We start from the raw sequence: 27,009 nt of genomic DNA on the forward strand, positions 1-27,009 counted from the left end.
GGAGGAGGAGGAGTAGGGGAGATTGGGAGGAGGAAGGGGAAAGTGAAAACAAGATGTAGCTCTCACAGGGGTAATGTTAGTCCTTGCAGCCTCATTCTGGGTTGACTGTGGCACCACAGCTAGCTTGGAAAGCCCCCCTTCTCTAACTGGCATAACTAATGCCACTAGAGCCCAGCTGTGCACATGCCCCCCTGTATCTGGCACGCTGTCTGTACCAACTATAAACTGAGTGTTAGTGCCTGTTATGCCTCATCACTGGGTGTGACAACTGGTGAATTATTTAGGCTCATGAAAGGTGGTCTCGCATGACTGCTCCCCCAGCTCCTCTGCCATCTTTAGGGGCTAGTCGTGCTGGAGTTCTGCTGTGGATAAGAGAACCGCTCCCCTAAGCTCTTTATTTCCTAAACACATTTTTCCTTTCCATGAGGTAAATGGTGGGTTGGACATCTCCTCTCACTTGATTCAGTTTTTCCTACAAAACAGTGTATAAAAATTGTACTAACTTTCTAACAGGAAGAAAACTCAGTTTCCAGCACAGGTATATACATATTTTACCAAAGATTATCTTATGGTTTAGCGCTTTAAAGATTTGAAAGGGAAAGTGAGGTAAATGTGTAAAGTTCAGAATATCATGTGAATTGACTGTTCACAGTTTGTGTAAAAAAAAAAATCAAACATTCAAAGAAATATATCAGCAATGTTTTAATTATTTAATTGTTGGCAAAAATAATCTAATAGACCATTATAAACATTTATATATGTTTATATAAAAGGACAGAATATATATGTTCTATTTAATTAACATTTGAGTGATCTGAAAACTACTATATTCCATGAATGACAGAATATAGAACAGAAGCTAATTATTCCATATATATATAATTACTTCAAAATATTATAGTATCCCAGTTTTAGAGTGAATCTTTAAGTATGTCCTTCTTTGGTACACAATCATTCTTTTATTCATGAAAAATCATCAAAATTTGGTAATTTATAGTCTTGTCAATATAAAAATGTTAATAGTTGCAGATTATAGAAGTTAAATGTAGTGTGATTTTCTGAACAAAAAAATACATTTGACAATATGAATATTGAGTATTATTTGAGCATAACTGTAAAAATAAACACTGAAAATTATGTTCATTTTGAACTTTTTTGAATATACCATTTTTGCAAAATAACAGTTGTTACATAGGAAATAACTAGATTTAATAAAACAATGTATGTTTATATTTGTATTACTTTAAAAAGGCTTTAATTAATTTTTCTGTACAGATTGAAAACAAAGCAGGGACTCTAGTTCAAAGCAATTCATCACAGGAAGTTATGTTTAAATGTAAAAATTTCTACAGCCTTCCTCCAAAATGCACAATGAAGAAGAAAATGTATAAAAACACTTATAAGTAAGTGATATATAAAATAAACTATTTAATTTGAAAAGTAAAATCATATGCCTGAAGCTTTAGGTATCCTAGAATAATTTACACATGCTGTAATAAGTCATTTACATAAAGAAAAAAATCCACACAATTTTCTTTTACATAGTCCCAATCAAGATATGGACTTCAGATTTTCTGAGACTTTCATGAATGTACTATCACACTCCTGCTCTCTGTTCACTTAATCATTTCAAAGAACATGAAGTCCTAGAGAAAAACAAAATACAGAAATGAGTTTTCAGCACCAAGCAGAGATCAGCTCTCAGATGCATAAATGCTAAGGGATCTGAAGAAACAAAATAACATACTTGCTAAACAAGAAAAATCAACTGTAATAAGTAGATCTAGGAAAAAGTGATAGCTTCAACTTTCCAGTTTGAAGGCAATTAAATCCTACAATTCTGTTCATTTATGGATACCTGCATGAACTTAAGTAATTCTCAGGTAATTTCTGCAAGTTTCACTATTCTTCATGCTTCTTAGAATGTTCTTCTTTCAATCTTTCTGCCTCAACTTTTTGAACTCCTTCTTTAGTAATATAACTTGTGTTGTGACTGCACATGGAGTTCCATGTACAATTTTTAGATTGTTTCAGGAGAATGACAGCCATCTTAGACTTAGAATAATATCTTAGAATTCTGGGGCCCAGTTTCATGACTTCTCTTCCAAGCCTGTCTCTCTCTGTTCCTCAGTTCGTCTTACTCCATCAGTTTCTAACCAAATCTTCATCCCTATGACTTCTAGATTGTATGGATTTTAGCTCTCTCACATCTGTCATTTTCCTTTATCCCTTTATAAAGAAATAACTGAATCTTTATAACCATTCACTTGCAGTTGCACTAATACAGTTGGTCATCAGGATTTATCATTCTAAAATTTGGATTTATAATTATTTTTATTTATACATAGCTTAAAACTAACCAGTTAACTAAACAATTTTTAGTATCTTCCCAAGGTCTATAAGAAGTTGCCCAATCTACCCTATATTCAGTTCCTAATAACCCCACTCCAGTATTCTGGACTGGAGAATTCCATGGACTGTATAGTCCATGGGGTCACAAAGAGCTGGACATGACTGAGGGACTTTCACTTCATAACCCCACCACCACCCTCCAATCCGGTATCTCATCTAACCAGACATCACTCTCTCTGCCCTATATACATCATATCTTTGGTTATGGTGTGTAAACCTTTGGTTAAACAGTTCCCCAAGATTAAGATTACAATTTTCTTCTCATGTGAAATAAACATTTGTTGAAAGCACAATTTTTAAACAGAATTGTGGTTATCTTTAAAATTTTATATAGAAAATCTTGTCTATCCCAATTTAGATAGAATAGCATAATAAAGTCCCAGTGACTACTCATCCAGCTTAGTTCACTGATTAATCCATCCCTTATGTCCCCCTGGCTTCACTGCCCTTATTTAAAAGCAAATCTGTGATAAATAACCATTTTGTACTGAAATACTTCAGTATATACCCTTAAAAAATACGGACTGTTTTGTTTTTGCATAACCATAATAACAACATCGTTTTAAAAACCTTACTAATTATCAAATAGCCAGTGTTCACATGTGCATGAAGGTCTTGTAAATGTCTTTTTATATTGGTTTGTTTAAATCAGTATCCAAACACAGTCTACAAACTATATTGAGCTGATGTTTCTCTTTTCCTTTTCATCTTCTGATATTCGTTTGTTGAAGTAACTGAATCCTTTTCTGTATGTTCTCTCACTTTCTAGTGTTTTGTTTTGTTTTTTTTTCTGATTGCTTCTGCATGTCAGTGTTTAAGATATTAATTTAGTGGCTCCAAACCTCACTTGCATTGCAATCATATGACAGCTTGAACACTTGATGGCTTGGTTCCATCTCCAGATTTAGTTTACTGGATCTGGGTCCAGTCCTGACGGAGGGCGTGAAAAAGCTACCCAGGTGTTCCTACTGTGCAGCTAAGGTGGAAAACCACTGCTCTGTTCCCCAGAGACCTTGACACTGGCCACATACGGAGTCATCTGGGGGGCTACACAAATGTTTAATGGTGTGCTTCTGACTTAGTTAAAGTGGGATATGGCTTACTACTAAAAACTTCCTAATTTAATGTGAAGACAAGTTCAGAATCGATGCTGCATTCCATATATTTCCTCTCAACTGATAGCTCCATCCAAGACTTGATCAAATGTATATTCTTACTGCAGTTTGTATTTCTGTATTAGACGGTTTAATAGTGAATAAGGAAGGAATTTCCTTGTTTCACTGAGACATATTTCATTTAAACACACTAGAAGATCCAAACTCTTCTCCAAAGTACCAATGTGGGGTTTTTTGTTATTGGTGGTGGTGGTGGCTGTTTTTTTTAACCACTAAAACCAGAACTTCTCCTTAACATGTGAGATCCTTCTGTTACCGTGTGAAACTACAGACTCTCCAGAGAGAAGCTAGTCACCTGTGAACCAAGAGTAGCAGAAGAAAATGGAATTTCAGAGCTAAGATTAAACAGGACCACTTTCGATAAAACCTACAAATTTAAGGTCATTTAAATATATAAAACTTAAAAAATTATTTCAGAATAAAACTAGAGAAGCCATCTGTGCCCTAGATCAGCAGGAGTAAACTTACAATGAGGAAACACGCGCCAAGCATCACTGCCTTCATTTTCACATCAAGGTCTAACGGGAACTGGATGCCAAAGTTATCGGCGTCTGTAAATAACTCTCGAACAAGGCCAGTCCAGTGCTTGGAAATCTTGCCAACCACATACTTATCATCAAGAGATTTAACCTAAATTGGAAAGAAAAAAAAAAGGACAAAAACTTCTAGCAAACTAACAAAGCTACTTTCCAAGTAGAAGTAAAATGAAACCAATATTAAAATTATATGCCATTCATAACTGTGAACATTGTATCACTCAGTAGATGAAGGTAGATTCCTATGTTTATTTACAGATTCATTTTAAAAACTTTATTTGCTACAGAGAACTAATATGAAAGTAGTTTAGCTGAAATAGTTAACATTTTCTATTCTCCATTACGATATACAGTAATATATTAGTTGAATCTATCCAAAATAAAATTCAAGCAGGAAAAGACACAACTATGAAATTATTCTTTGAATGAAATTTCTAAAGCCATCTGGTGGGGGGAGCAGGTAATAAATGAAACTCTAATCTGACTTCAGCTTTAAGATTAGCACAGAAAGTTGACACAGGTCGAGTGTTTAAAGGTGACGGAAGGACTCAGGAAAACATAAAAGGCCGAGAGGCTGGAACAGAGGACTGGCAGTTTTCAGTGAAGTAAAGTAACCAATAAGTAATTTGATGGGATGCCCCAGGTCAAAGCTCGGGGTAAGACTGGACAACAGAATGGGACTGAACAATAAAAGAGGAAGGATGTATGAAACAAAAGAACTCCAAAACAAAGTTTTTCTAATTGTATGTTTCTATCTGAATTAAAGCCCAGGCCCATGGTAAAGAACGGAACAGCTTATAGCCCATGGAATGCCCCTCACAACGTGGGCATCTGGGGGCTGGACGTAGCCCACACTTGCCAGGGTATTTATAGGCAGGGCTGTATCCGAGCAGGCAGGGAAGCGTGCTTTTCAGATGTGCACGAGGCACCACGCATGCTGGCAACATTGAAGCCCTCTCTTAGGCTGAAACCAGCCACTAAATATGGGAGATGAAAACCATTGACTCATTTTATTTGGATTTGAAGCCCTCTCTTAGGCTGAAACCAGCCACTAAATATGAGAGATTAAAAACATTGACTCATTTTATTTGGATGTAGATAGTTAAGCTCTTTAAAAACATGAAATAAACTCCTACTATGAATGCTGTGATTCAAACTGCTGGGTTACTGTTCATCAAACAGTCGTTTCAGTGTCCTCCCTCTGAAATTGGTATACTTCCCTGCTCAATGAAATTAAGACGCGGCCACGTTCCTTGTTTAACCAATGGAGGCTTAATGGATGTGACACCAGTAGAGATCTTAGACAGCAGAGACCGTGGCCTTGGTCCTGCTCTCCAGTGATCGGCCACTAAAAAAGCATGATCCAGGCAGCTGCTGTTCATGCAACTCCAGAGCGGACACACCTGGGGCAGACCTGAGGCCAACTTACGGCCTAAGTCAGGCCCATCTGTCTAAGCCTAGGTATGTCCTCCAGACGCAGCTGACCTTGAGATCCATAAGCATGAGGATAAATTCCTGTTTTCTTAAGCCACTGGGTTTTAGGGGCTGTTCGTTGCGCTACAAAAATTCCCTAGTGCACACTCGCATGCTTCATCTGCTAACAGCTGTCCTCTAAACATCTATACCTTACATTTTATTTTTAGTTTAATTTTTGAAAAATTTTAAATGAAATATACAGAAGATAATTTATCAGCCACCACAATCCTACTACTAAACTTACAAGATATTAAGATTTCCTTTTTTTCTTTTTGATTCCTATAGAAAGGAATTTAAAAATTCACCAAAAATTTATGTAAGAAGTAGAATATATAAATTTTTAATGGAAAGGAACAGAAAAGCATATACGGATGTACAACTGGAAAGTCAATAGGACTAGATGATTTTTAACTAAATTCTAAAAAAAAAATTTAAAAACAAAAACCTATATAATAAAATGATTTCAATTTCTAGAAATAATAAACATATTATATTACTATTACATTGATTAACTTATAAATTTAATACAAATAACTGATAAACTATTCTAAAAGGAAATCTACAGGTTCATTATAAGGGGGCCAGCCCTACTCAGTTTTAGAATTTGTCCCTTCTGTAGAAATTGTCCAGTTTAACAGATTTTATGCTTATACAAGATAGTTGTGGTATTAAGATTAAGTTTTATAGTTGTTTGACTTTTAAGCATTTGCATCCAATTAATTTGGGCTGTAAGTCTGGGCCCCATTTGTCGAAAAATTGCTGAAATGAAGTTTCTTGAGGTAGTAAATACACAGATAAATTGTGATTTCTAATTACTTTAATACAAGGATAAAGGACAGATCATAGAGAAGCATGGTAGGCTAGTACCTCATATATTATTGTTGTTAAAATTCTCTTTGCGTAGTTGGGCTTTTTGTAGGAACTCAAAGATGCCAGAGATTCTGAAGAGGGCTTAGAGCACTGATAGCCTGTGTTTCAGACTAAGGAAAGACCATATGCTTTGGAAACCAGACGTTAATGACTAGGTTAATGTTCCACTCAAAAGGGATAGTATACAGTGCCTCTACACAGAAACCACCATGTTTAAAGTTTATCAACTAGGAAAGCAAAACCTATAAACATTATCACATGTCTTACCTCAAAATGAACATCTGCACAACAGCTGCAGGCAACACATGGACCAGAAATTCTTAGCACATCCTCTCGCCTCTCATTTTGAACTGTAAACTTTGGCAGGCAAGGGTGCCAGGTCTGAGTAACGTAACCTACTGGGACACCAGGAGGAGCCTGGATTTCTATCTACAAAAGCAAAAGAATATATAAATTGTTTGTCAGACACTGCTCTAAGCACCAGTTAACTCACTCTATGTCCTTACCAGGTCGCTACTATTACCCCTATTTACAGAGTCAGTAAGGGGGGAACAGAGAGGTAAATTAACTTGCATCAGACCCCCCAGCGGCGGAGTGGAAGAGAGAAGACGCCAGCTCAGGGAGCCACATGCCCCACACCCACTCTGGAGTGCTGCTCTATCCGTCTCGTGTATTTTTAAATTTCCATACTTATGAAAAATGTCTAAATTATTAAGAGCTATTTTTTAAACTCCTTTAAAAATAGGGGTTTAGATGTATGGACAGAGTCCTGATCACTGGAGCAATCTTCAAATAAGGTCAGTAGTGCTAAGACAGAAACAAGATGGGGCCTGGAATCTTGAAGCTGAACCTCAACTCCGCAACCTTGAGAGCATCTCGGCATGTTCATGTGTAACTGAGGACTTCCTAGATCTGTTTATTACGGCCAATCATATGCTAACCTGCTCTATAAATTGTAAAGCATATTCTATCAAACTCTGTTTTACCTCAGCTATTCTTGAATATTATTATATCTAAACTAATTGACTTGGAAAACAAAATAATTCAGCGTGAACAACTTCAGTTATCCTTTCAAAAATCAGTGCAGTGTTAGACATCAAATGCCCATGTGCTTGTAGTTCTGTCTGCCCGGCTCTCACAGCGACCTGTGTGGACGACTGAGCAGCCCGGCAGCACTGGTCTCAGGCCAGTGGAGGTACAGGCGAAGGTCAGCTTCCTCTAACACTCTGCGCCCGGGGTCCCCCCGAGACCCATGCTCTCTGTCAGAGGGCTGTCAAGTGCTACGGAAGAGACACCTGGCCTTTACGGGCCTGAAGGTGCTCACAACTCGCCCTGTCCTGTAGTAGGAATTACAGGAACTCAAATATACTACTTTTTCAAATGGAGAACTGAAAGACACAGGAACTGAGATTTCCCAGAGGGAGCCTCTACTAGGGCCGCTCCCCGCGTGTGCATTCGTGCTCAGGCACGTCTGACTGCGTGTCCCTAGGCTGCAGCCCACCAGGTTCCTCTGTCCATGGGGTAGCTCAGGCAAGAACACTGGAGCGGGTGGCCACTGCCTACTCCAGGGCGTCTTCCCAGCCCAGGGGCTGAACCTGCATCTCTTGGGTCTCTTGCACTGGTGGGCAGGTTCTTTAGTTGTGTCAGACTCTTCGTGACTCTATGGGCTGTAGCCCACTGGGTTCCTCTCCCCATGGGATTCTCCAGGCAAGAATACTGGAGTGGGTCGCCATGCCCTCCTTCAGGGTATCTTCCCAACCCAGGGATGGAAGCCAGGCCACGCACATCTACCTGCACTGGCAGGAGGGTTCTTTACTGCTGGAGTTACCTGGGAAGCCCTGCTTAGCTCCCTGCAGGTTGGCTAAAATTATGTGATGAACATGTGTGTCCTCTTCCTCACTCTTCTGACCACTTGCTGCTGGGATGGCATTTGAGGATATTCTCTATGGAACCCTCCTCTGGCTTTGGCCAGGCCCTCGTGGTCATTTCAGGTGAGGGACGTGACCCGGGGCTCTCCTCTGGCTTTGGCCAGGCCCTCGTAGTCATTTCAGGTGAGGGACGTGACCCAGGTGCCCTAATTCTCAGCTCTCCCTGAAGATCAAGAAGTCTGGTCTCTGAGCTCTGATCCCAGCCCGGAGGGCACACTGCTCAGGGAGGTGCGGCTGACGGCTTGCTCTTCTCCACCTGCCGCCTTCCTACAAGTTACTCTCGAGCATAAACTATAGCTGGTGAACCACACCTTTAAATCTCACTTTATTACATAAGTTCACCGGTAAGGTGAAAACCCCTACAGGACTGCTTTGCAGAGTATTTGTGAGTGTTGCCGTTGATCGCTCGCCCACCTCTTGCAGGCAGCAGGGGCAGCAGCAGCAGGAACACCGCAGTGGTCTCTCCAGAGTGATGACTTCTCGGCCCAGGTTATCAAGGATCCTCATGGTGAAAGGCCTAGAAGGCCCCCAGCAATTTCGAGTACAGCAATCAGTATCCTCTGATGCAAAGTAGACCCTCTGTCCGAGGCTGTTCTTAATTTCATATTTGTTTCTAGTTTCAAAACCTGTGAGGACTAAAAACATAAAAGAGGGACTCATTATGACTACAGTATTAAAACAATAATCAGTCTATCCTAAGATGCTATAGTGTCTAGCCATACCGTTTTTAGATGGCACTTCATTTAACACAGGAGGAAGAAAAGGAAAGGTGTTTAGGAATGATCTAAATATAGAAAAAAGGAGACAGGAATGGAGGAGAGGGTATTAGAGCACAGAGAAATGTGGAGTTTCTATGAGACACAAGGGGTTCCCAGGTGGCACAGAGGTAAAGTGCCAACCAATGCAGGAGAGGCAAGAGATGGGGGTTCAATCCCTGGGTCAGGAAGATCACCTGGAGTAGGAAATGGCACCCTACTGCAGTATTCTTGCTGGGAAAATCCCATGGACAGAGGAACCGGCGGGCTCCCGTCCCTGGGGTCGCAAAGAGTGGGACACAAGCGAGCAACTTCACGCCCGTGCACACGCCCGTGCACACGCCCGTGCACACGCCCGCCCACAGCCCTCGCTGGCTGAGTCACAGGGCACCAGCGGTCATCCCGTACGGAGCAGTCAAAACCAGAGGCAAAAATCAGCCCCTCACATTGGTGTGGATGGATCTAGATGGAGATGTTCTTCACAAGTTCCATCACCATGACCTCCCTTACGTGTCTTTGCCATGCCTTAGACAGACCCTGACTCTGCCTTTAAAAGAGCCACCCTTTACTTCAGTATCCACCTGTCAAATATTTTATGTAAAAAAGTTAAAGTAATCATGAAATGGGATCTATTACCTAAGTGTTTCTTAAGTAGATTAATCTCTAACTTCTTCACCTTGTTTATCTGTAAAGTGAGGTAAGTGAGCTTACACAATCTGTTTCTTTCTAGTTTCTTAAAAAATGAAAACAAATAAAAGAATTCTACTGTTTTGTCTTTATTGTCTCTTAAGTTTTGAACTGGGACATGTACTAGTGTCCTGTCATGTCTCAGGTGCTAAAAAATGAACTGAGTAATCTTTTCTCTATACTACTTATAATGTTAAAATATAAACTTGCAATTTAAGACAAAAAATAAGAAAATTAGATATCCTTTTTTAAAAAACTGAAGAATTTATAATTATTAAATTTGAAATTTATATTTCATGACTAATGCATATATATTTTTTCAAATATATATAAAACTTATAAATCTGAAAACTATAAATGGAGTGCTATATAATGTACAGTGTCTGATTTTTTGGTTTTTATAATATCAAAAATAAACCCTACAATGAATCATTAAAAAAACTGAAAATTCAAATTATCATACTCTTTTCCAGAGAAAATATAGTATAAACAAACTAAAAAAATGAAAACATTATGAGACTCCCGGGTGGTCCAGTGGTTAAGACTACGCTTCCACTTCAGGAGGTGTGGGTTCAATCCCTGGTCAGGGAACTGAGATCTCAGGACCAAAAAAAAAAGAGAACATTAAATTTCTAACAGTGAACATCACAAGTGATTTAAGTGAAATAAGCAACAATTATATATTCTAACCAAATATTAACCATATTACTATAGTAGTACAATTCACTTTATTATTCCTATCAGTGGTAAAGAACTTTGCAGAGATGTGAAGAAAGATTTAATAGATATATTCTAAAATCTATTAGCGTTTTCACTGAATTGTCTGTAAGGAAAATACATCGGTGCGTGAATTTACCCAGCTTCTCTTTCCCTGGCAGCAGTCCTGAAACATCTACTGGCTTTCTTAAGTTTCCTTTGCCCCTGAGGAGCTCTGGGCCAAAGGAAACAACTGTAGGAATCAGGCCCCACTCATAGGAGCAGCAGGACACTCTAGGAAGTCAGGCGTGGCTGACTGGTCAGCACCCTTCAGTGTGGAGGCCCTGTGCCAAGGTGATAATTCATAGCCCGTGGAACAAAGGTTTTATAGTGCTCATCTGAACTCCCAAGAAAAACCATGGACAATAATGAGGTTTTCCAAAACATCCCCATCCCTCCAAAGTCAGAGTTCATCTACTTTGGAAGTGTAGTAACTGAACTACTGCATGTGGCTCTTTGACAATCTCAAGCTCATCACAAACTGGGGGAAAAAAAGTTGAAAAGATAGAGGTTAGGGTGGGTTAGAGATAGAATCACTGAAGTGATTTCTAGAGAGAAGATTGAACAAAAGTAAGTTTTGATTGGTTTCCTCCCAAGTCATGGTCTGTATCATGAGGACAGATGTCCAGCTTAATGGTATTTTACCACTTGACTATTAATTTCAAAAAAATGAGCTGCTGATGATCCTTATCAGGATTATCATTATCACAGATAATGGTTTTTAAAACCAGGTTTAATTTCAACATCACTGAAAGTGTTATATCTGTGTTTGATGATATGCTTTTATCTACATAAATGTCCTCTCTTCCTAGAAATATGATAAATACAATGAATATATACCTTCCAGAAGTTCCATTTGCTGATGAATCAATAGCTGATCTATCTATTATAGGAAAAAAAAAAAAAAAAAAGAGCTGTAACCATGTTATTAAGCCAAACAAATTAACATCAGTGTTTGTATATTTTAAAAGAATGTATATAATCAGTTATCAACATTTATCAATACTATCAATAGTTAATAACTGTTTATTTCACATCTAGGTATAAAATTAAAGTTAGTATATTTTTAAAAACTACTGAAATGTGTTTATTTTTAATGTGGACAAATTCAGGGCAAACAAAATTGACTTACACTGGAATCCCTATAAAATTAGAAAAAAATGTTCCTTCCAGAAAGGGCCTAAGAAATATTAAGACCTTTTCATCCATTTAAAGAGCTTTTTTGTACAAATAAAAACACTTTTCTTTTAAAGTGTGCTTGATATCATTTGTGGTAGGTGATGACTTCCCCAAATATATTGTAAGGGCTTAATTTTTCTTTAAAAAAATATACTTAGGGTATTTCTTTTTTTTTTTTTACTTAGGGTATTTCTTAGGGAATTTAGGAACTACCAAAATTCTTATAGTATATGCTGCCCAAGTGCATTATGGGAAATTAGTGCAGAATGCAAGAGAGACAGCTCATTTACTGAAAACTAACTTACCAAATTTCTAATGGCAAGCAAATACTAAACCTCACATTGCTGAGGTAAGCCGTTATGCTGTACATTAAAACCCAGGAATGTTTTTTCCTTATTGGTAGCATTAATAAAATTGGGTCTTCCAAAACACAAGAGCAACATAAAAATGTAATTTTCTAATTATTATAAAAGGTAGGTCATATTATACACAGGTTATTAACTCCTTTCTTAGTACCACTTGTGGAAAATGAACACTAAATTGAGTTTGATGTTTCTTTCCAACTCCTGGAAAATTATTCAGTGTTGGGCACAGTTTTCAGAGCCAAGGTCCCGGAAATAAAAACTTGTTCCTACTTCCTGTGCATTTTGATGTTGAGCAAATTATGTAACTTCTCTGGACCTAAGTTTCTTCTTCTGTAAAATGGTGATAATTATAATATTTACATATCACATAATTTTTTAAAAAGAATTAAATGAGTTAATACATATATTATACTTAGGGATAAAGCATGGAAAAATAGTGCTTACTAAAGGTTTGATATTGGCTGTTACTGCAGATTATATTCAAGATCATAGAACACACAATTTCCTAAAACATTTGCATTTTGCTGTAAAAGTAGACCTGACCTAGAAGAATTAGAGTAATTTGATAGTAAAGTTGTTTACTGTTTCACACTTTTGTGAATTAGTCAATTGTTATTCTCATTAAGTAAACTGGGAGCACAGTTTTGTTTTTAATGAGTGTTTTAGGTATTGAATTACCTGAGTTAAATACTCCAGTCCTGGTGGGCAGTTTAATGGAGGCAGTGGTGCTGGCATCCATGATACCTGGGTGGGCTCACCTGGGTGACTAGTCACTGGCTGGTGCTGGACAGGGAAGCCAGCTGGGCCAGGACTTGCATAACCAGCTGGTGGCACTGGATAGCCAGCCTGGGGGCCAGGACAGCCAATATATCCCGGAGGTCCTGAAATACGAACATGGGAAATAATTCGTAACTGCACAGAAAAATGCAAACCAAGTCTTTTAGGATCACCCCGGTTGTCTACAAACTACAATTCCTACTCAGAAATCCTGTAGAAACAGGATTCTAAGATAATGTTAAATCTTAAGATATTTAAGATTCTTAGGATTCTAAGATATTTTTATCTGTCAGTGATTTTTCATTGAGATATCTGTGATTTCATGTCCACTCCTATTTTGAGGGTTTTAGGCTCTGTGTACAGAGTTGCCACACAGACTTACCCTCATCATTCAAAACTCAGATGAAAATATGCCTGAAAACCAAGGAAGTAAAAGAAGGTCAACAAACAATCTAGAGTCAGGTACATAAAACTTCTGAAATGGCTTCTTGAAAAAGGGGGATGCCATTGAGTAGAAAGCCCAGAACAGAGGCTCTGAGTCAGCATTTCCGTAGCCAGGCCACCTTGTGAAAAAAATGGTTCTAGAATTCTAACAAGTGGCGTCTCCTACACGTGTAGATTTGACAGCAGTTTTGTCCCTTTCTTGCATACTCGACATCTGGAGACCCTTCTGGCTGTCACAGTTGGAGGGCAGAATTAGCATCAGATGGGTAGAAGCCAAGGGTGTTGCTAAATAGCCTAAAAGAACAAGAACAGTGCCTGAAAAAAAAAGAACTATCCTTCCGAAAATATCATGGTGCCTTTGTTGAGAAACCCTCATAAAGAGGTAAAGGCGTGTCATTGCTTCCACTAGTTCAGATACCCACCCTGGGTTAACAATTTGCCTGAAGTTTGAACCCATGGTGTATTCCATTCCTAAAACTCTCCACATAGGGGAAAAAAAAAAAAGTTTATTATGATACTTATGTTCCAAATTTAAATTTCACAATTTAGCAAGTCTCTGGAAAATACAACTTGAGAATCAAGGAAGGTAAAAACTTCTAGCAAGCAAAATTGTCTCAAGTATTTATTAAGCACAGTAGAGGAAGAAATTCAATAGGTATTTATTCTATTCCACATGAATTTGTGATTACAAATATGAAGCTTTGTAACTTTATAACTTAAATGAATAGTCTACAGAGTAACTGTTCCATAGGAATGTAATGTAACTTCAAAGAAATTACTGTGTCCTACAATATTTTAATAGTTGTTTGTTGTTTTCAGTTGCTAAATCCTGTCGGACTTTTTTGCAACCCCATGGACTTAGCCAACCAAGCTCCTCTGTCCATGGGATTTCCCAGGCAAGAATACTTAGTGGATTGCTATTTCCTTCTCCAGGGGACCTTCTCAACCCAGAGACTGAACCCATATCATCTGCATTGTCAGGTGGGTTCTTTACAATTGAGTCAGCCACCAGGGAAGCCTCACCCATTAGGTACTGTCTGTAACATTAACATATCTATTTTTAAACAGCACTGACTATAGTGCAAAGATCAAACCACAGGAAGCCAGTGAGGGAGAGATGTGAATTAACTGGTTACATTATTAGCATCATTAAATCCTCACAGGATTCTTTGAGAGAATAGTTATTTTCCAAATCAATGGATTAAACAGACATATGGAATTACCTGAAATAATATTTCATTTACTTAAAGCCCAACTGATTTAATATATTACAAATATAATAGCAAATACTTGTCATTTATTAATTGTAAAGCATTGTGCTGGGTGTTTTACACATAGTCTCATTTAATTTTCAGACCACCTGAATTAGAAAATATTATGCCCATTTTATACATAAGAACTGAGGCTTGGAGGTACAGCAACTGGCTTAAAACCACTACACAATGATTAAATACAAAAGCCAGAACTTGAAGCCTGATCCTGTCTCTCTATGCGATCCAGTCTCTCTATGACTGTTTTTGCACTTGCATAATGGGGATAATGAATAGTATTTACCCTGTTAATATTTCCTGAGAACTAAACGAGTTATTCCACAATCCATCACTGTTGTTAGCATCATTATCATAAAAGACCTGTGCTACATGAGCCTTAGACTTGAGAAATAAAGTTGAGCTATTTTTCTCACAAGCTCTCCAGTCTGGTTATAACCTAATTATGTACCATCTACTGTTATTTAGTCATGGGTGGATTAAAATATCCCCCAAGTGCTAATAATTCTCTAAACACCAACCATATAAAAATTTCAAGTAGCAGTTCTCAGCCCTGGCTGCACGTTAGAATCACCTGGAAATTAAAAAATTACTAATCCCAGGGTCCCACAACCATAGCCCCTGCTTCAGTTTTCCTGGGATGGTGCCCTGGTACTAGTGTTTTCGACAGTTAACAAGTAGTACTTAAGCCGAGGCACCTCTGAGAGCGATCATCTTAGAACCTCGGCAGTCTTTCTATGTCACATTTTTTTTAAACACAAACATCGGGAGGAGATCAGGCTTCACTGAAAGGCTCCTGGCTAGACAGCTAAACCAGTCACTCAGTTCCAAGCAGATGTGTTTGCTCAGAGTAGAATACAAAATGTGTAAACCCTTGTGGCCAAACAGGATCCCTTTTGATCCTAAGTCCTGGTCTCTCAAAAGTAGATGCCTACTTGCAAATGAACTCTGCCATCTGGTAAAGTTCTGGAAATGCTGATGACTGTTTGTCTAAATGAAAATCTCTGAAGTCTTCTAGACAGTGGTTCAAAAAAAAAATATATTCCTTGGTGTATGTAGTGATATGACTCAGTTATTTTCTTAGAAAGGCAAGGCACAGTTGAGTATGTACATAAAAGTAAAGCTTTCACATTTCCGTATGTTTCAAAATGAAAGTGAGAATTATCCCAGGTAGCTATGTTTCTGATGAGTGAAGCTTCCATGCTTAAGCAGTTATCTCTTTTTCATGACAATCACTGAACACAATTAACCCCAGACAATAAATAACTCAAAAATACCCAGAGACAAATCTCCTAAATATGATTGAATGACCATAATTTTCAGAACAAATTGAGAATCAATAAAATCTGTTACTGAATATGTATATTTTGGTTTTCAATTTACGTGAAAACTTATATTTCATATGCTGTCAACTCACTACTGTTTTTACTATCCTGTATATAAAAAAATATTTTAATGATCCTTATGATAACATATAATCAAAGAAAAAAATCAAGTACTACACTGTCAATTTCATTATTGCCCCTTTAATAAAAGACACTACTAAAATACACACAGAGATAGGCACACACATACAGACACACACACGCACATCCTTTGGGGAATGTCCATACTGGTAAATTTTGTTTTGTTTTTTTTATTCTTTAAGCAAACGTTTACCTGGGAATGCTGCTGATGGATATTCAAGGGGATACCCACCTGTTAAATTTGTTCCTGGGTGTGGAGCATTCATTTGCACATCTGTAATTCAACAAAAGGTAAACATACCTTCTTAAAAATATATATACATATCAGAAAAATGCATAGTTCTTAGATAATTTCATTTACATGCTCTCGTGTTGTATTGAAACAGTGTGGATTCTTCACTTAACAAAAGTTGTGCCGGTTATCAAAGGTAATTTGCAGTCAAATCTTGGTTCAAACAAATTCTCTTTGAATAAAATAGCAGCTAAGTTACTGGGACTGAATTTCTATTTCTCAAAAAAGTTTGATGAGTGTTGTCTTCCATATTTTGATTTCGTTATGAGGAAAAAATAGATTGTTTTAAAACCACACATAGACTGTGGAGAAACAGATACATGAAACTAGTTGGATGTGGGTTTGGTAATGGAAGGATTATAGGTGACTTTAAAGCTATCTATAATTGTTGCTATAAGAATTATGTTTTAAATATTCAAAATTATACGTGTACTTCAGTATTTAAATATCCTTTTAATGCTTACTCTGGAACTACCCCCATTAAGTTTATACCATAGGGAATTCCCAGCATTTGACTGATTCTGACTGACAAAAATCATAACTGAGTTAATTACAATAACAAACATATTACGTCTTGCTACCCGCTAATCAGTGTGCTTTGAACAGTCTCAGTGTGTGCACACATTTCTCAGCTCCCATCTCCTCCTGTTTGCATCTGTCTAATGGTCCCTCAGCGACCGCCGTGGCCAGGAGAGGAGTGTTTCCTAGCATGTCCTCTGTCACCCCGCAGTCAGGTTCAGGGGCCACACTGGCTCTGCCTTTATGGAATTTATGATCTAGCAGACACTCCGTTTATGCAACGTTCTCCTTTCTTTCCTATGGCTTATTAATTGTAAATTCAAAATAGTTTAGTTTTGAATAATGGGGACATAGCATGAATGTAGAAGAAAAAGTTGACCAGACTTTCAATCTGACACATTTCCTGTATGTTTCTCTATCATGTGTCTTGAAAGACCACTCAGGTCATGTAATTTCACAGGAAGACTGGGTTATGCCCCACTCCTACCCCCTTTTTTTCCCATTATTGGCTTCATAATAACTTCAGCTGAATGGAGTCGATGCATACTGTGCAAATTCAGGCAACAGAGAATCCTCTACTTGAGTTAGGGCTTTTCCCCATACGGACCACAGCATACCCCAAATCATCACACATCGCTGCAATATCACAAGTCATTCTGTCCTAGCCGTCTTTTCTTTTTTTGCCCTGGCTTCAGGTGGGTGGGCCAGCTCCAGTTCTCCAGCTCCCCAGGCTCTGCCCACAGCCCCTCACAGGGCAAGATTCAACAGACCTTGAGGAAACACACTGCAAGTGTGACTTAGAGACCCATCCTTAAATGGCATGTCGCATTTTGTCACTTCTTACCAGGTACTGCTGTTTGAACAACAGTAAGTACACACACAAATCAAGGAGCTGACAGATTCAAGAAATTAGGTGGCTATAATCTCTGGGGTTTCAGTATCAGAGCAACAATCCCAGTTTCAGGAATTCCAGGGGGAAGTTATACAAAGAAAAACAATAAGTGAATGGGCAAGTGTTCAAGTGGATCAAACAGCAAATGACTTATGGATGCATTTCTGCATTTGTGCAGTGCAACTCAGAATAACTTAAAAAAATCATAGGACTTTCATATTGTCAACAAGTTATTTTATTGTTATTTCTCTATATCAGTGTGTGTGTGTGTATATATATGCACACACACACATATACATTCTACTTATGTACACATATACACACAAATTCATATATTTGTATATATGAAACTGAAGTTAAAAGGTAATTATGACCATGACCCAATCAATTTTTTAAGTGATTTGAAGAATCTTAAAGCTTACAGCAAAGAAAATAGCTTAATATTATATGAATTTACATTTTGAAAGCTTTTAGTATTGTTAATTAATATAGCATATATTAAGAAAAATCATGAAACATTGTGAAAGAAAGTCAAGGTTTCTGGCCCTAAAGAAGACCTGATATATGAAGCAAGGCTGGCATTGTGGTAGAGACAAATATCTCTTCGGTTATCTAAGTAAAGATAGAGAAAAGAGATCTTTCTGAAGACAGGATTTTTTTTTCCCATTTGATTTTTTTCTCTTCAGAAACTTAGATTTTTTTAAAAGACAAAGTCTTTTATTACATGTTTGGCCAGTATTCATCTTACTTAGAATTTTCTTGAGGAAAAAAAAGCCAGAAAATAAACATTTATTTAAACCTTTTCAAATGTGCATTTTATGAGATATATATTGGGGATGTATCTGAGCATTTTATTACAATGTCCTGGCATATTAAATCCATTGTTTATTAAATAATATGACTTGAATAGTCTTTTTTTATATATAAAATGTACAAAGAAAAGGGAAACCTGATTCAGATGAAGTGTAATATTACATGTTTTCCAGTAAGCCTAAATTTCATTATTTTAAGCCCAAGATTTCATAGGTTTATCTAAGGCTTTTTTATTTTTAAAGGGAAAGTTAGTGGTAGTGGATATTTGTGTACATCTTCTCTATAGTCAAAACACTGCCCCAGACTGCGGGTTCTGGAACATAAACAACACAAACCAAATTCTGTTCTTTCAGAAACTGAATAAAACATTTTGACAAATAACACATTAACAAGAGATTTAATATTATAGGAGTTAAATAAACACTTAGATTACTTACTTTGTTTGTCCATGATTTAACCAGTTCTGAAAAAGAAGACCTGATATAAATATATAGGTCAAATATATGTAAAAGGATACCCAGAAACTATATACACACAAGATACTCCTCTACTCATCTAACCATTGAGAATCTGGCCATTTGAACCCTTCAGTCTTGACTCTCTTTCCCACTGCTGTGTTTCTGAGTAGGATTTTAGAAATTGTGGGTCAGTCCAGGATGGTGAAGGATTTCTAAAAATCTTGGGAGGAGACGGTTCAAAGAGGAAGGAAGACAGAAAAGAAACACTCTGAGCCCAAGGCCCTCCAGTTAAAAACGTGAGCCTTCCAACCTACACAACCTACAGGGAGCACGCAGCCCAGGACCGAGCCCCAGTCTAGGCTCCAGCTGTGGTCCAGCATGAAAAGGAGAAAGTTCAGCTACCAGGTCACACTACTGCAGATATCTCCGGAATTCCCAGGCCCTGAGGATAGTTTCTGCCCAGTTTGAACAGCAAATTTGAGAAGGCCTGACCTCCTGTTTGTATATCAGTAAATGATTTTTAGCCTAAACACATACACTCAGAGGTTGGAGAAGCTGTTTTTGTCTTCTAGTGACTTGATCCCATCCTAGTCCTTCCCACTATTACCTAGTCACTACTTTTTCCATCTCTCCACCTTAAATCCCAGCCCCTGTATGCATATTAATTATAATTAACACATTAAGCCAAAACTTGCTACTTGACTGTTTTATCTGGACCTGCACTAATGTGCACTAATGAGCACTAATGTGCTCAGCCCTTTCCAGGCCTTCTCCCGTCTCTGCTGCCCCTTTAATAACTCCAACTACCGTGTTACCCTAGATGAGGAGTAAAAGTCAACTGATCCTTCCATATCCTTAACTAAAATCTGGTGTTCCCGAGAAGAAACCACACCCTTCCTCTCCTCTTCCAAATTACTGATTTGTCATTGCCTGCCATAAGCATAAATTTTAATAATACAGCAAAGCTCTTAAATATATTCCAATTATAGTCACCTCTTCATTATATATATTCAAGAAGTTCAGTAATGGGTTTTCTTGACCTTGGAATAAATTAAAAAAATATGTTTCTTGTTGCAGTGTTGACTTTCTGGATTCTCTTAGAACAATAATAACCACTGTTAGCATTAACTAGTCAGAAACCAAGTGCTATGGACCTCCTCAGGCCAAAAGAACAAAAAAATTAACATCTTATGTTTTTCTGCAGTTATTCTAGAACAGTGAACAATAAACTGAAAAACAAATGTAACAAACATATGCCAAAAGTTTTCAAAAACCATATTAGTGTTTTATGTTCTATCACATGAAGAACTAAAAAAGAAGACTAAATTCTTATATACAATAAGCCATGCTTAATTTTGTCAACACTCATTTCTGTGATCAAAGAGTGCATATTAAAATTCATACTCATTATCTTCAAGTGTACTAAGTTCCTTAACATACGTAAAAATTTAAAACCTAATAAATTCTGGAGTAGAAATGGGTTCAGTTCAGTTCAGTTCAGTCACTCAGTCATGTCTGACTCTTTGCGACCCCATGAATCGCAGCACGCCAGGCCTCCCTGTCCATCACCAACTCCCGGAGTTTACTCAAACTCATGTCCATCAAGTTGGTGATGCCATCCAGCCATCTCAACACACTAGACTAAACAGCTCAAGTTTTTACCTTACACTGTTTCTCACAGGATCACTTTATAAATATGATTAGTTTTTTAAAAATGTTATATGACTCTTTAATCAACTAAGTAATTTTACGGAAGTACTGGTTCAGTCATTCTTCCCTTTCCTAAAAGGCCAGAAGGAAACTCAGTTCAAGGAAAAATCCCAAATAATACCTGGAGATATTATTTTTAGAATTAAATAATTTATTTTTATGAGAAAATCACTGAATTAGTAAAAAAAAAAAAAAATCATTTGAAATGGAAAAAATTGTTTTAATTTACAGTGTATTTCTTATCATTTTGTTGTTTGATCCTGGGAAATCCAGTGTCAGTTAGAAACAAAGAATGTGCTAAAAACGAATGCTGTGCATCACATTAGAAATAGGTGGAGGCTCTTAAATAACAGAGAAATAAGTTCCCAAATCCTTGCCAAATGAGTACTAACTATGAACATAAGGGTGTTTACCTTTCATGAAGCCAGAGATAATTCCCTCCTTACACAGAAATCCAAGGAAGGGAAACTTAAATAGACTCAGAGCTAATTTGCTCATATTTACATTTTCCCTTCCTACCAGGTCACATTACTTTTGAGTCTTAACCTATAGCTTTGTGAGGATGAGTATCTGTTGGTAAAATGACAACAGAACAAAATCCGGGTCCTCAATTTCCTATAGGTTTTAGAATTTTCACAATTTCATAATATCTCAAGCAGGAAAAATGGTATGTCATAAGCTCTGGTACAAAATGTGAAGTAACAGTGGAACCGTTACATGTGCCAGGTAGAACAACATATTTGTGGGCTAAAGACATCCACCATGTTCATCCCTGTCTGGTCTCCTTTGCTGCTTTAAGGATCTTTTGGTTTTTTCAAACTTAATGTTTGAGACTGTTTAATGATATTAAACATTGATTAGTTTACTAGATTTATTAGATTACTTAGTTGATTAGTTGTTAATGACATTACAAGATATAACGTCACTCAGGTTTGGAAATGACTGGGCTGTGTGTCCTGGATGAATTAATTAGCTAATTAATTCAATATAACTTTTAAATAATGTCTTCCATTAACTTTTAAATAATGCTCCTAGTAAGAAACAAATCACAGAAAGGCTTCCAAGAAAATCGTATTTATCTTGTAGTGATAAAAAAAGATCTCTAATGAAATCATATTATATACTGCACCACTGGAATCATAGCTTCAGGACAAAGACAGAACTTCAAATTATAATTGGATTACTACACACTCCTAATCTGCTAAATGAGAGCATCTGAGGAAATTAAAGCATCATACACAATACACATATAAGCATATCTCTGTCAGATTTATTCTATCAGACCTATTCAATTGGTGCTCTGGGATATTAATCATAAACCTCTTCTACCAGGAAGAAGTAGTGCAGCTCATACAGTTATGTTCCCACAATTCATATTCCAGGAAACCCTTTGACCCATCTCTTGGGGTTCTGAAGGTTCTATCTTTGTGTCAAGAAATACTAAAGTACAACCTGCAATTCAAAGGGGAAATGTCCCTAATTTTTGAAAGATTCTAAAACTACTATGCCTATAAAGTAGGCATTAACTAGATTTGGATTACTTATCCAAATCCACTTCTTAGTTGCCTAAAACCAAGCCAGTTAACATTCTTCTCCAAGTCCCAGGATGGGAATATGTGTTATTATTTTAGGAAAACATTACTGCTCTAAGCACAGTCCCAGAATTCTATATCCTTAACTTCCTATGAATAAGTGAAAATGAGGTACTAGACTAGGGGGGGCGCAGTTTAAAATCAACCAGGCTAGAGAGGGGGTGTGTGTGTGTGTGTGTGTGTGTGTGTGTGTGTGTGTGTGTGTGTGTGTGTGTGTGTGTGTGTGTGTGTGTGTGTCTGTGTGTGTGTGTGTGTGTGTCTGTGTGTGTGTCTGGAGTGAGGGAGCTTGGTTCATTCAAGCTTATGAAGATCTGTGGGTGGCAGAGCAAAGAAGGAGAGATCATTAGACAAGAGGATGGACAGGTGGGCAGGGAGCAGTTCTTATAGGTTTTCTGTCTCTCTAAACTCTCAAAAGCCAGCACATGGACTGTCAGGACGAGATACTTAACTGGTGCTTGTTGATTCAACAGGGTGATCAGTATTATTTCACTCCCTTCAGTCAGAAAGAACAGTTGTGAAGGCTGGCAAACCTGTGACTCAGCCAGCTTACCTGATACTTCTATCCAACTGCAGAAACCTACTCATTTCCCTTTCCATTTATTTTCCATTTCTTTGTGCTTATTCAGCACTCAAAGCCCTACAATCCTCACACTTGGCCTGGTGCTATTAAGAGAAAGTTCTGTTGTCAAGAAAGTTCCAGGAAGAACAAGGGTACTCTGAATCGCCTGATACTTCCCACCAAGCAAGTGACACCTACATTAACCATGCATCTCAGATTGTTAAACTAGGAGAAATACTTCCTGCCTGTTCCTGGAACAGGGAAGTGGCTGTGCCAGGACTTGCTGGAATAGCCGTCTAAATAAACCACATGGGAACCAGACAGTGAGCCTGGAGAAGCAGGGGCTTGGTCAGATATTAAAAGTGATAAATCTAACGTTACTGAGCATATTCTGCCGTGCCAAAGTTATACATCATACTCTAACTCTTGTAACGTTTGATCGTCACCCAATTTCAGATATGAGCCAAGAAAGGAATGTGTAGGAGGAAAGTGCCCAGGAGTCCACAGATACCAAGTAGTACAAACACGTTCAAGTCGGGCAGGTGGATTCCTACTTTACCTTCTACGTGATAAACCACCTGTCTTGGCAATTCTTCCTGTGTTTCAGGGTGCCTAGCACAGTTTTGGCTCCAGCCACAATCCTAATTAATACTTTCTGTTCAAAGACAGCTAGCAGGCTCTATTAATCGTTCCTCTGATTTCCCTCAAATGCTGGCAGATAACCCTTGAGTCCGTGTTCTGGTCATGATTCAGCGCGGCTCCCGGTCGTTAAGAGATGGACTAAGCTAATTCGAACCTACAAGGCGGTTTCAGGCAGGAAACACCTTGACCTTGGAAAGATTCTGAGACTGGCGGGGATGGGACTGGGACGGGCGGCCCCGGGCTCAGTCCCCGCTCAGCTTCGGCGGTCGCTTTCCTAGGCCGCTGGGGCCCCGGCCCCCACCCGTTACCCCCAATCTCAGCGCAAACGCAACCCGCCGGCCCTCGCGCCCCTCGCCCCAGCGCCCCTCCGCCCAGCCTGCGCGCCCGCGCCCGCTGCCCGCCCACCTGTCGGCACCGCTGTCCGGCGCTGCCTGCGGGGAGAGGAGCTCGGGGAACTCGGGCGCGGGGCTGGTGCTCTGCTTCCGCCGCTCGGCGCTCCTTACCCGCAACCTTGGCTGGAGAGAGGCCCAGGCTCCCGAGAGACGTCGGCGACGAAACCCGTGGTTTCTGGTTTCGTTTCTTAACTCCTGGGTAACAAAGCGGTTCCCGCCCTCTTCCGCCCTGGGCGCTTCCTCGTCTCTGCACGAGACCTGGGGCTCGACCGCCGCCGGGGGCGGCGACGGAGGCTGTCGGCTCCTTTCCGTGTCCCCAGAGAGGCTCCAAAACCTTGGGTCCTGAGGCTCAGGGCCGCGAGGAACTGGGAGGCCGAAATCAGCTGGAAACGTAGAAAGTCGTTAACCGGCAGTGGCCGCCTCGGGGGGCTCCGGGGGCGGAGTTCAGCGGAGTCTCCTTTACGGTCGCCTTGGCCGACCTCTGTCCCCGAGAGTCCCGCGGCTTTCCAGCGGGGAAGCAGAGGGCAGCAAAGAGCACACACGGCCACGAGCCGCGTTCTCTCTTTAAACACGCCTTTTTCTGCTTCGCTCTCTGCTCTCTCTGCTCATCTCCTCTCTCTCCACTAAATGACGCTTAACTCCTTTGAAGAGCCCCATCAACCAGGTCCTTGAGAATGTTTGCTGCTTACAGCGCTCCTACTAGCAAACAGGCACACGAAGACAATATTTGTTAAAATGAAAGATTCATTGTTGTTTTCAATTCACACTTTTATTTACCAAAGTGACACATGACCTTCTAAACTATTAAATATGGAGAAGTGAGACGTACCTTGCCTTTTAGCTCTCTGATTGCTAATTATCTACTGCAGAAGGAGTAGGAAAACTGTGGAGATCCAGTCCGTTGCATTACAATGTTATTTTTCAACCTTCCCTCTTCTATGAATATTGTTCTTGAATCTCTAGACGTTCTGTTTTCTTTTAACAGAAGAAATCTCCATCTTGCTTGCTGCTGCTGCTAAGTCGCTTCAGGCGTGTCCGACTCTGTGCGACCCCACAGACTGCAGCCCACCAGGCTCCTCCGTCCACAGGATTCTCTAGGCAAGAATGCTGGAGTGGCTTGCCATTTCCGTCTCCATCATCTTGCTTAGGGTTGGCTTATACCATTGCCACATTCTCTCCATGGCAGTAGAGAATGAGGGTTGGTGCTTAGGCCTCTGAATATGGACTTCCAAGCATTTCTCCTTTTGATCTATAATTTCAGCTTTCTTCACACTTTTGTTTGAAACCAGGAAGTCTTCAGTCTCTAGGACAGTCTCTCTGGGATTCTGTGGTGCTAAGTTGGGTCTCTTTCTTCTAACACCCCTCTTTACACACTATAACTTCCTGTTATAAAATAGTTACATCTGCCTCTTCCCATTTTCTCAAACATGTTAAGATTTTATTCCCCTCTATACATTTTATGGATATAAGAGTTGGACTGTGAAGAAAGCTGAGTGCTGAAAAATTGATGCTTTTGAACTGTGCTGTTGGGGAAGACTCTTGAGAGTCCCTTGGACTGCAAGGAGATCCAACCAGTCCATCCTAAAGCAGATCAGTCCTGGGTGTTCATTGGAAGGACTGATGCTGAAGCTGACACTCAATACTTTGGCCACCTCATGTGAAGAGTTGACTCACTGGAAAAGACCCTGATGCTGGGACAGACTGGGGTCAGGAGGAGAAGGGGACAACAGAGGATGAGATGGCTGGATTGCATCACCAACTCGATGGACATGAGTTTGAGTAAACTCTGGGAGTTGGTGATGGACACGGAGGCCTGGTGTGCTGCGATTCATGGGGTCCCAAAGAGTCGGACACGACTGAGCGACTGAACTGAACTGAACTGAAATTTCTAATCCATTCTTTAGACATAGGGATGATGCAAAGTATTGTGTTAAGAAACTAATAATAAATTTATTTTTGATTGTGTAGATGAGAAATTCAAACAATTCAGGATAGATGCTAATACATTTTTTAAGCTTGTAATTTAATGAAAGCTTTTAAAATGGAAGTAAATATCCAGCATTGATTTTATTTCTTTTTATTCATTTCATAAGGATAAATTTCCAGGTGGATTTTGAGGTCAAAGTGCTTGATCATTTTAATTCTCCTTGTGTATCAGGCAAAAATGCTTTCCAAAATAATTGTACCAAATTTGCTTCAGCATGTAAGAGACATGGGTTCTATCCCTGGATCAGGAAGATCCCCTGTAGGAGTGCATGGCAACCCTTCCAGTATTCTTGCCTGGAGAATCCCGTGGACAGAAGAGCCTGGCAGACTATGGTCCATAGGGTCGCAAAGAGTTGGACACGACTGAGGTGACTTAACACGCATGCAAGCATTTATTTATACTTCTACTTATAGAATGAATTATATGACAAATTAGATTTTTAAAAATGAAAACTGATATGCATGGTGTTATTGGTTTAAGGTAGATGGCTAAAATATTATTCTAATCATACAAAATAGTTTTGATAAGTCTATTCTCATATGTAATTTTTAAAATAATAAATTCAATTAAAACTCTTTCTTACAAACATATATACAAACCTTACTTTGGTATGCATAATATTAAAATATAAATCAATGATGAGAGCATAAGTATTTTAAAAAGGAAAGTCAAACAGTTCCATATAGTTGTCATTTATATAAGAATTTTACCTGTTGTTCAATCACTAAGTTGTGTCCCTCTCTTTTCAACCCTATGGACTGCAGCATACCAGGTGTCCATGTCCCTCACAATCTCCGGGACTTTGCCTAAGTTCACATCCATTGAATCAGTGATGCCATGCAACCATCTCATCCTCTGTTGCCCCCCTCTCCTCCTGTCCTCAATCTTTCCCAGTATCAAGGTTTTTCCAGTGAGCTAGCTCTTTGCATCAGTGGCCAAAGGATAGGAGCTTCAGCATCAGCATCAGTCCTTCCAATGAATATTCAGGGTTGATTTCCTTTAGGATTGACTGCTTTGGTCTTCTTGCAGTCCAAGGGACTCACAAGAGTCTTCACCAAC

The 27,009-nt window shown here is 38.9% G+C and overlaps 1 protein-coding gene across 5 annotated transcripts; it reads right to left on the reverse strand.

The window, feature by feature from the left end:
- Nucleotides 1-687: 687 nt before the first annotated feature.
- Nucleotides 688-24,474, reverse strand: LOC122675854 (phospholipid scramblase 2). Of its 5 annotated transcripts, none has more exons than XM_043875002.1 (9): nt 24,075-24,474; nt 19,048-19,073; nt 16,327-16,368; nt 12,818-13,020; nt 11,436-11,478; nt 8,812-9,032; nt 6,737-6,898; nt 4,056-4,217; nt 688-1,646 (listed from the first exon to the last, which is right to left on the reverse strand). In XM_043875002.1, exons 2-9 carry the CDS (start codon nt 19,058-19,060, stop codon nt 1,617-1,619), a joined length of 876 nt encoding a protein of 291 aa, XP_043730937.1. In that variant the 5' UTR covers nt 19,061-19,073; nt 24,075-24,474; the 3' UTR covers nt 688-1,616. The 5 variants fall into 5 exon arrangements, with proteins under 5 accessions (XP_043730937.1, XP_043730938.1, XP_043730935.1 ...); XM_043875003.1 differs by having other exon boundaries at nt 19,048-19,087; nt 23,977-24,474; XM_043875000.1 differs by having other exon boundaries at nt 23,977-24,473.
- Nucleotides 24,475-27,009: the final 2,535 nt, after the last annotated feature.

The sequence above is a fragment of the Cervus elaphus genome, chromosome 19, assembly GCF_910594005.1.
Source record: "Cervus elaphus chromosome 19, mCerEla1.1, whole genome shotgun sequence".
In the NCBI taxonomy this organism is placed as follows: Eukaryota; Metazoa; Chordata; class Mammalia; order Artiodactyla; family Cervidae; genus Cervus; species Cervus elaphus.

Coding starts and splice junctions, on each gene's coding strand:
- LOC122675854 (XM_043875002.1), bottom strand. Junction 13,021..16,326: donor CCCAGGAACAAATTTAACAG/GTGGGTATCCCC, acceptor TTCGTATTTCAG/GACCTCCGGGATATATTGGC. Junction 1,647..4,055: donor TTGGCGCGTGTTTCCTCATT/GTAAGTTTACTC, acceptor GTTTTTCTCTAG/GACTTCATGTTCTTTGAAAT.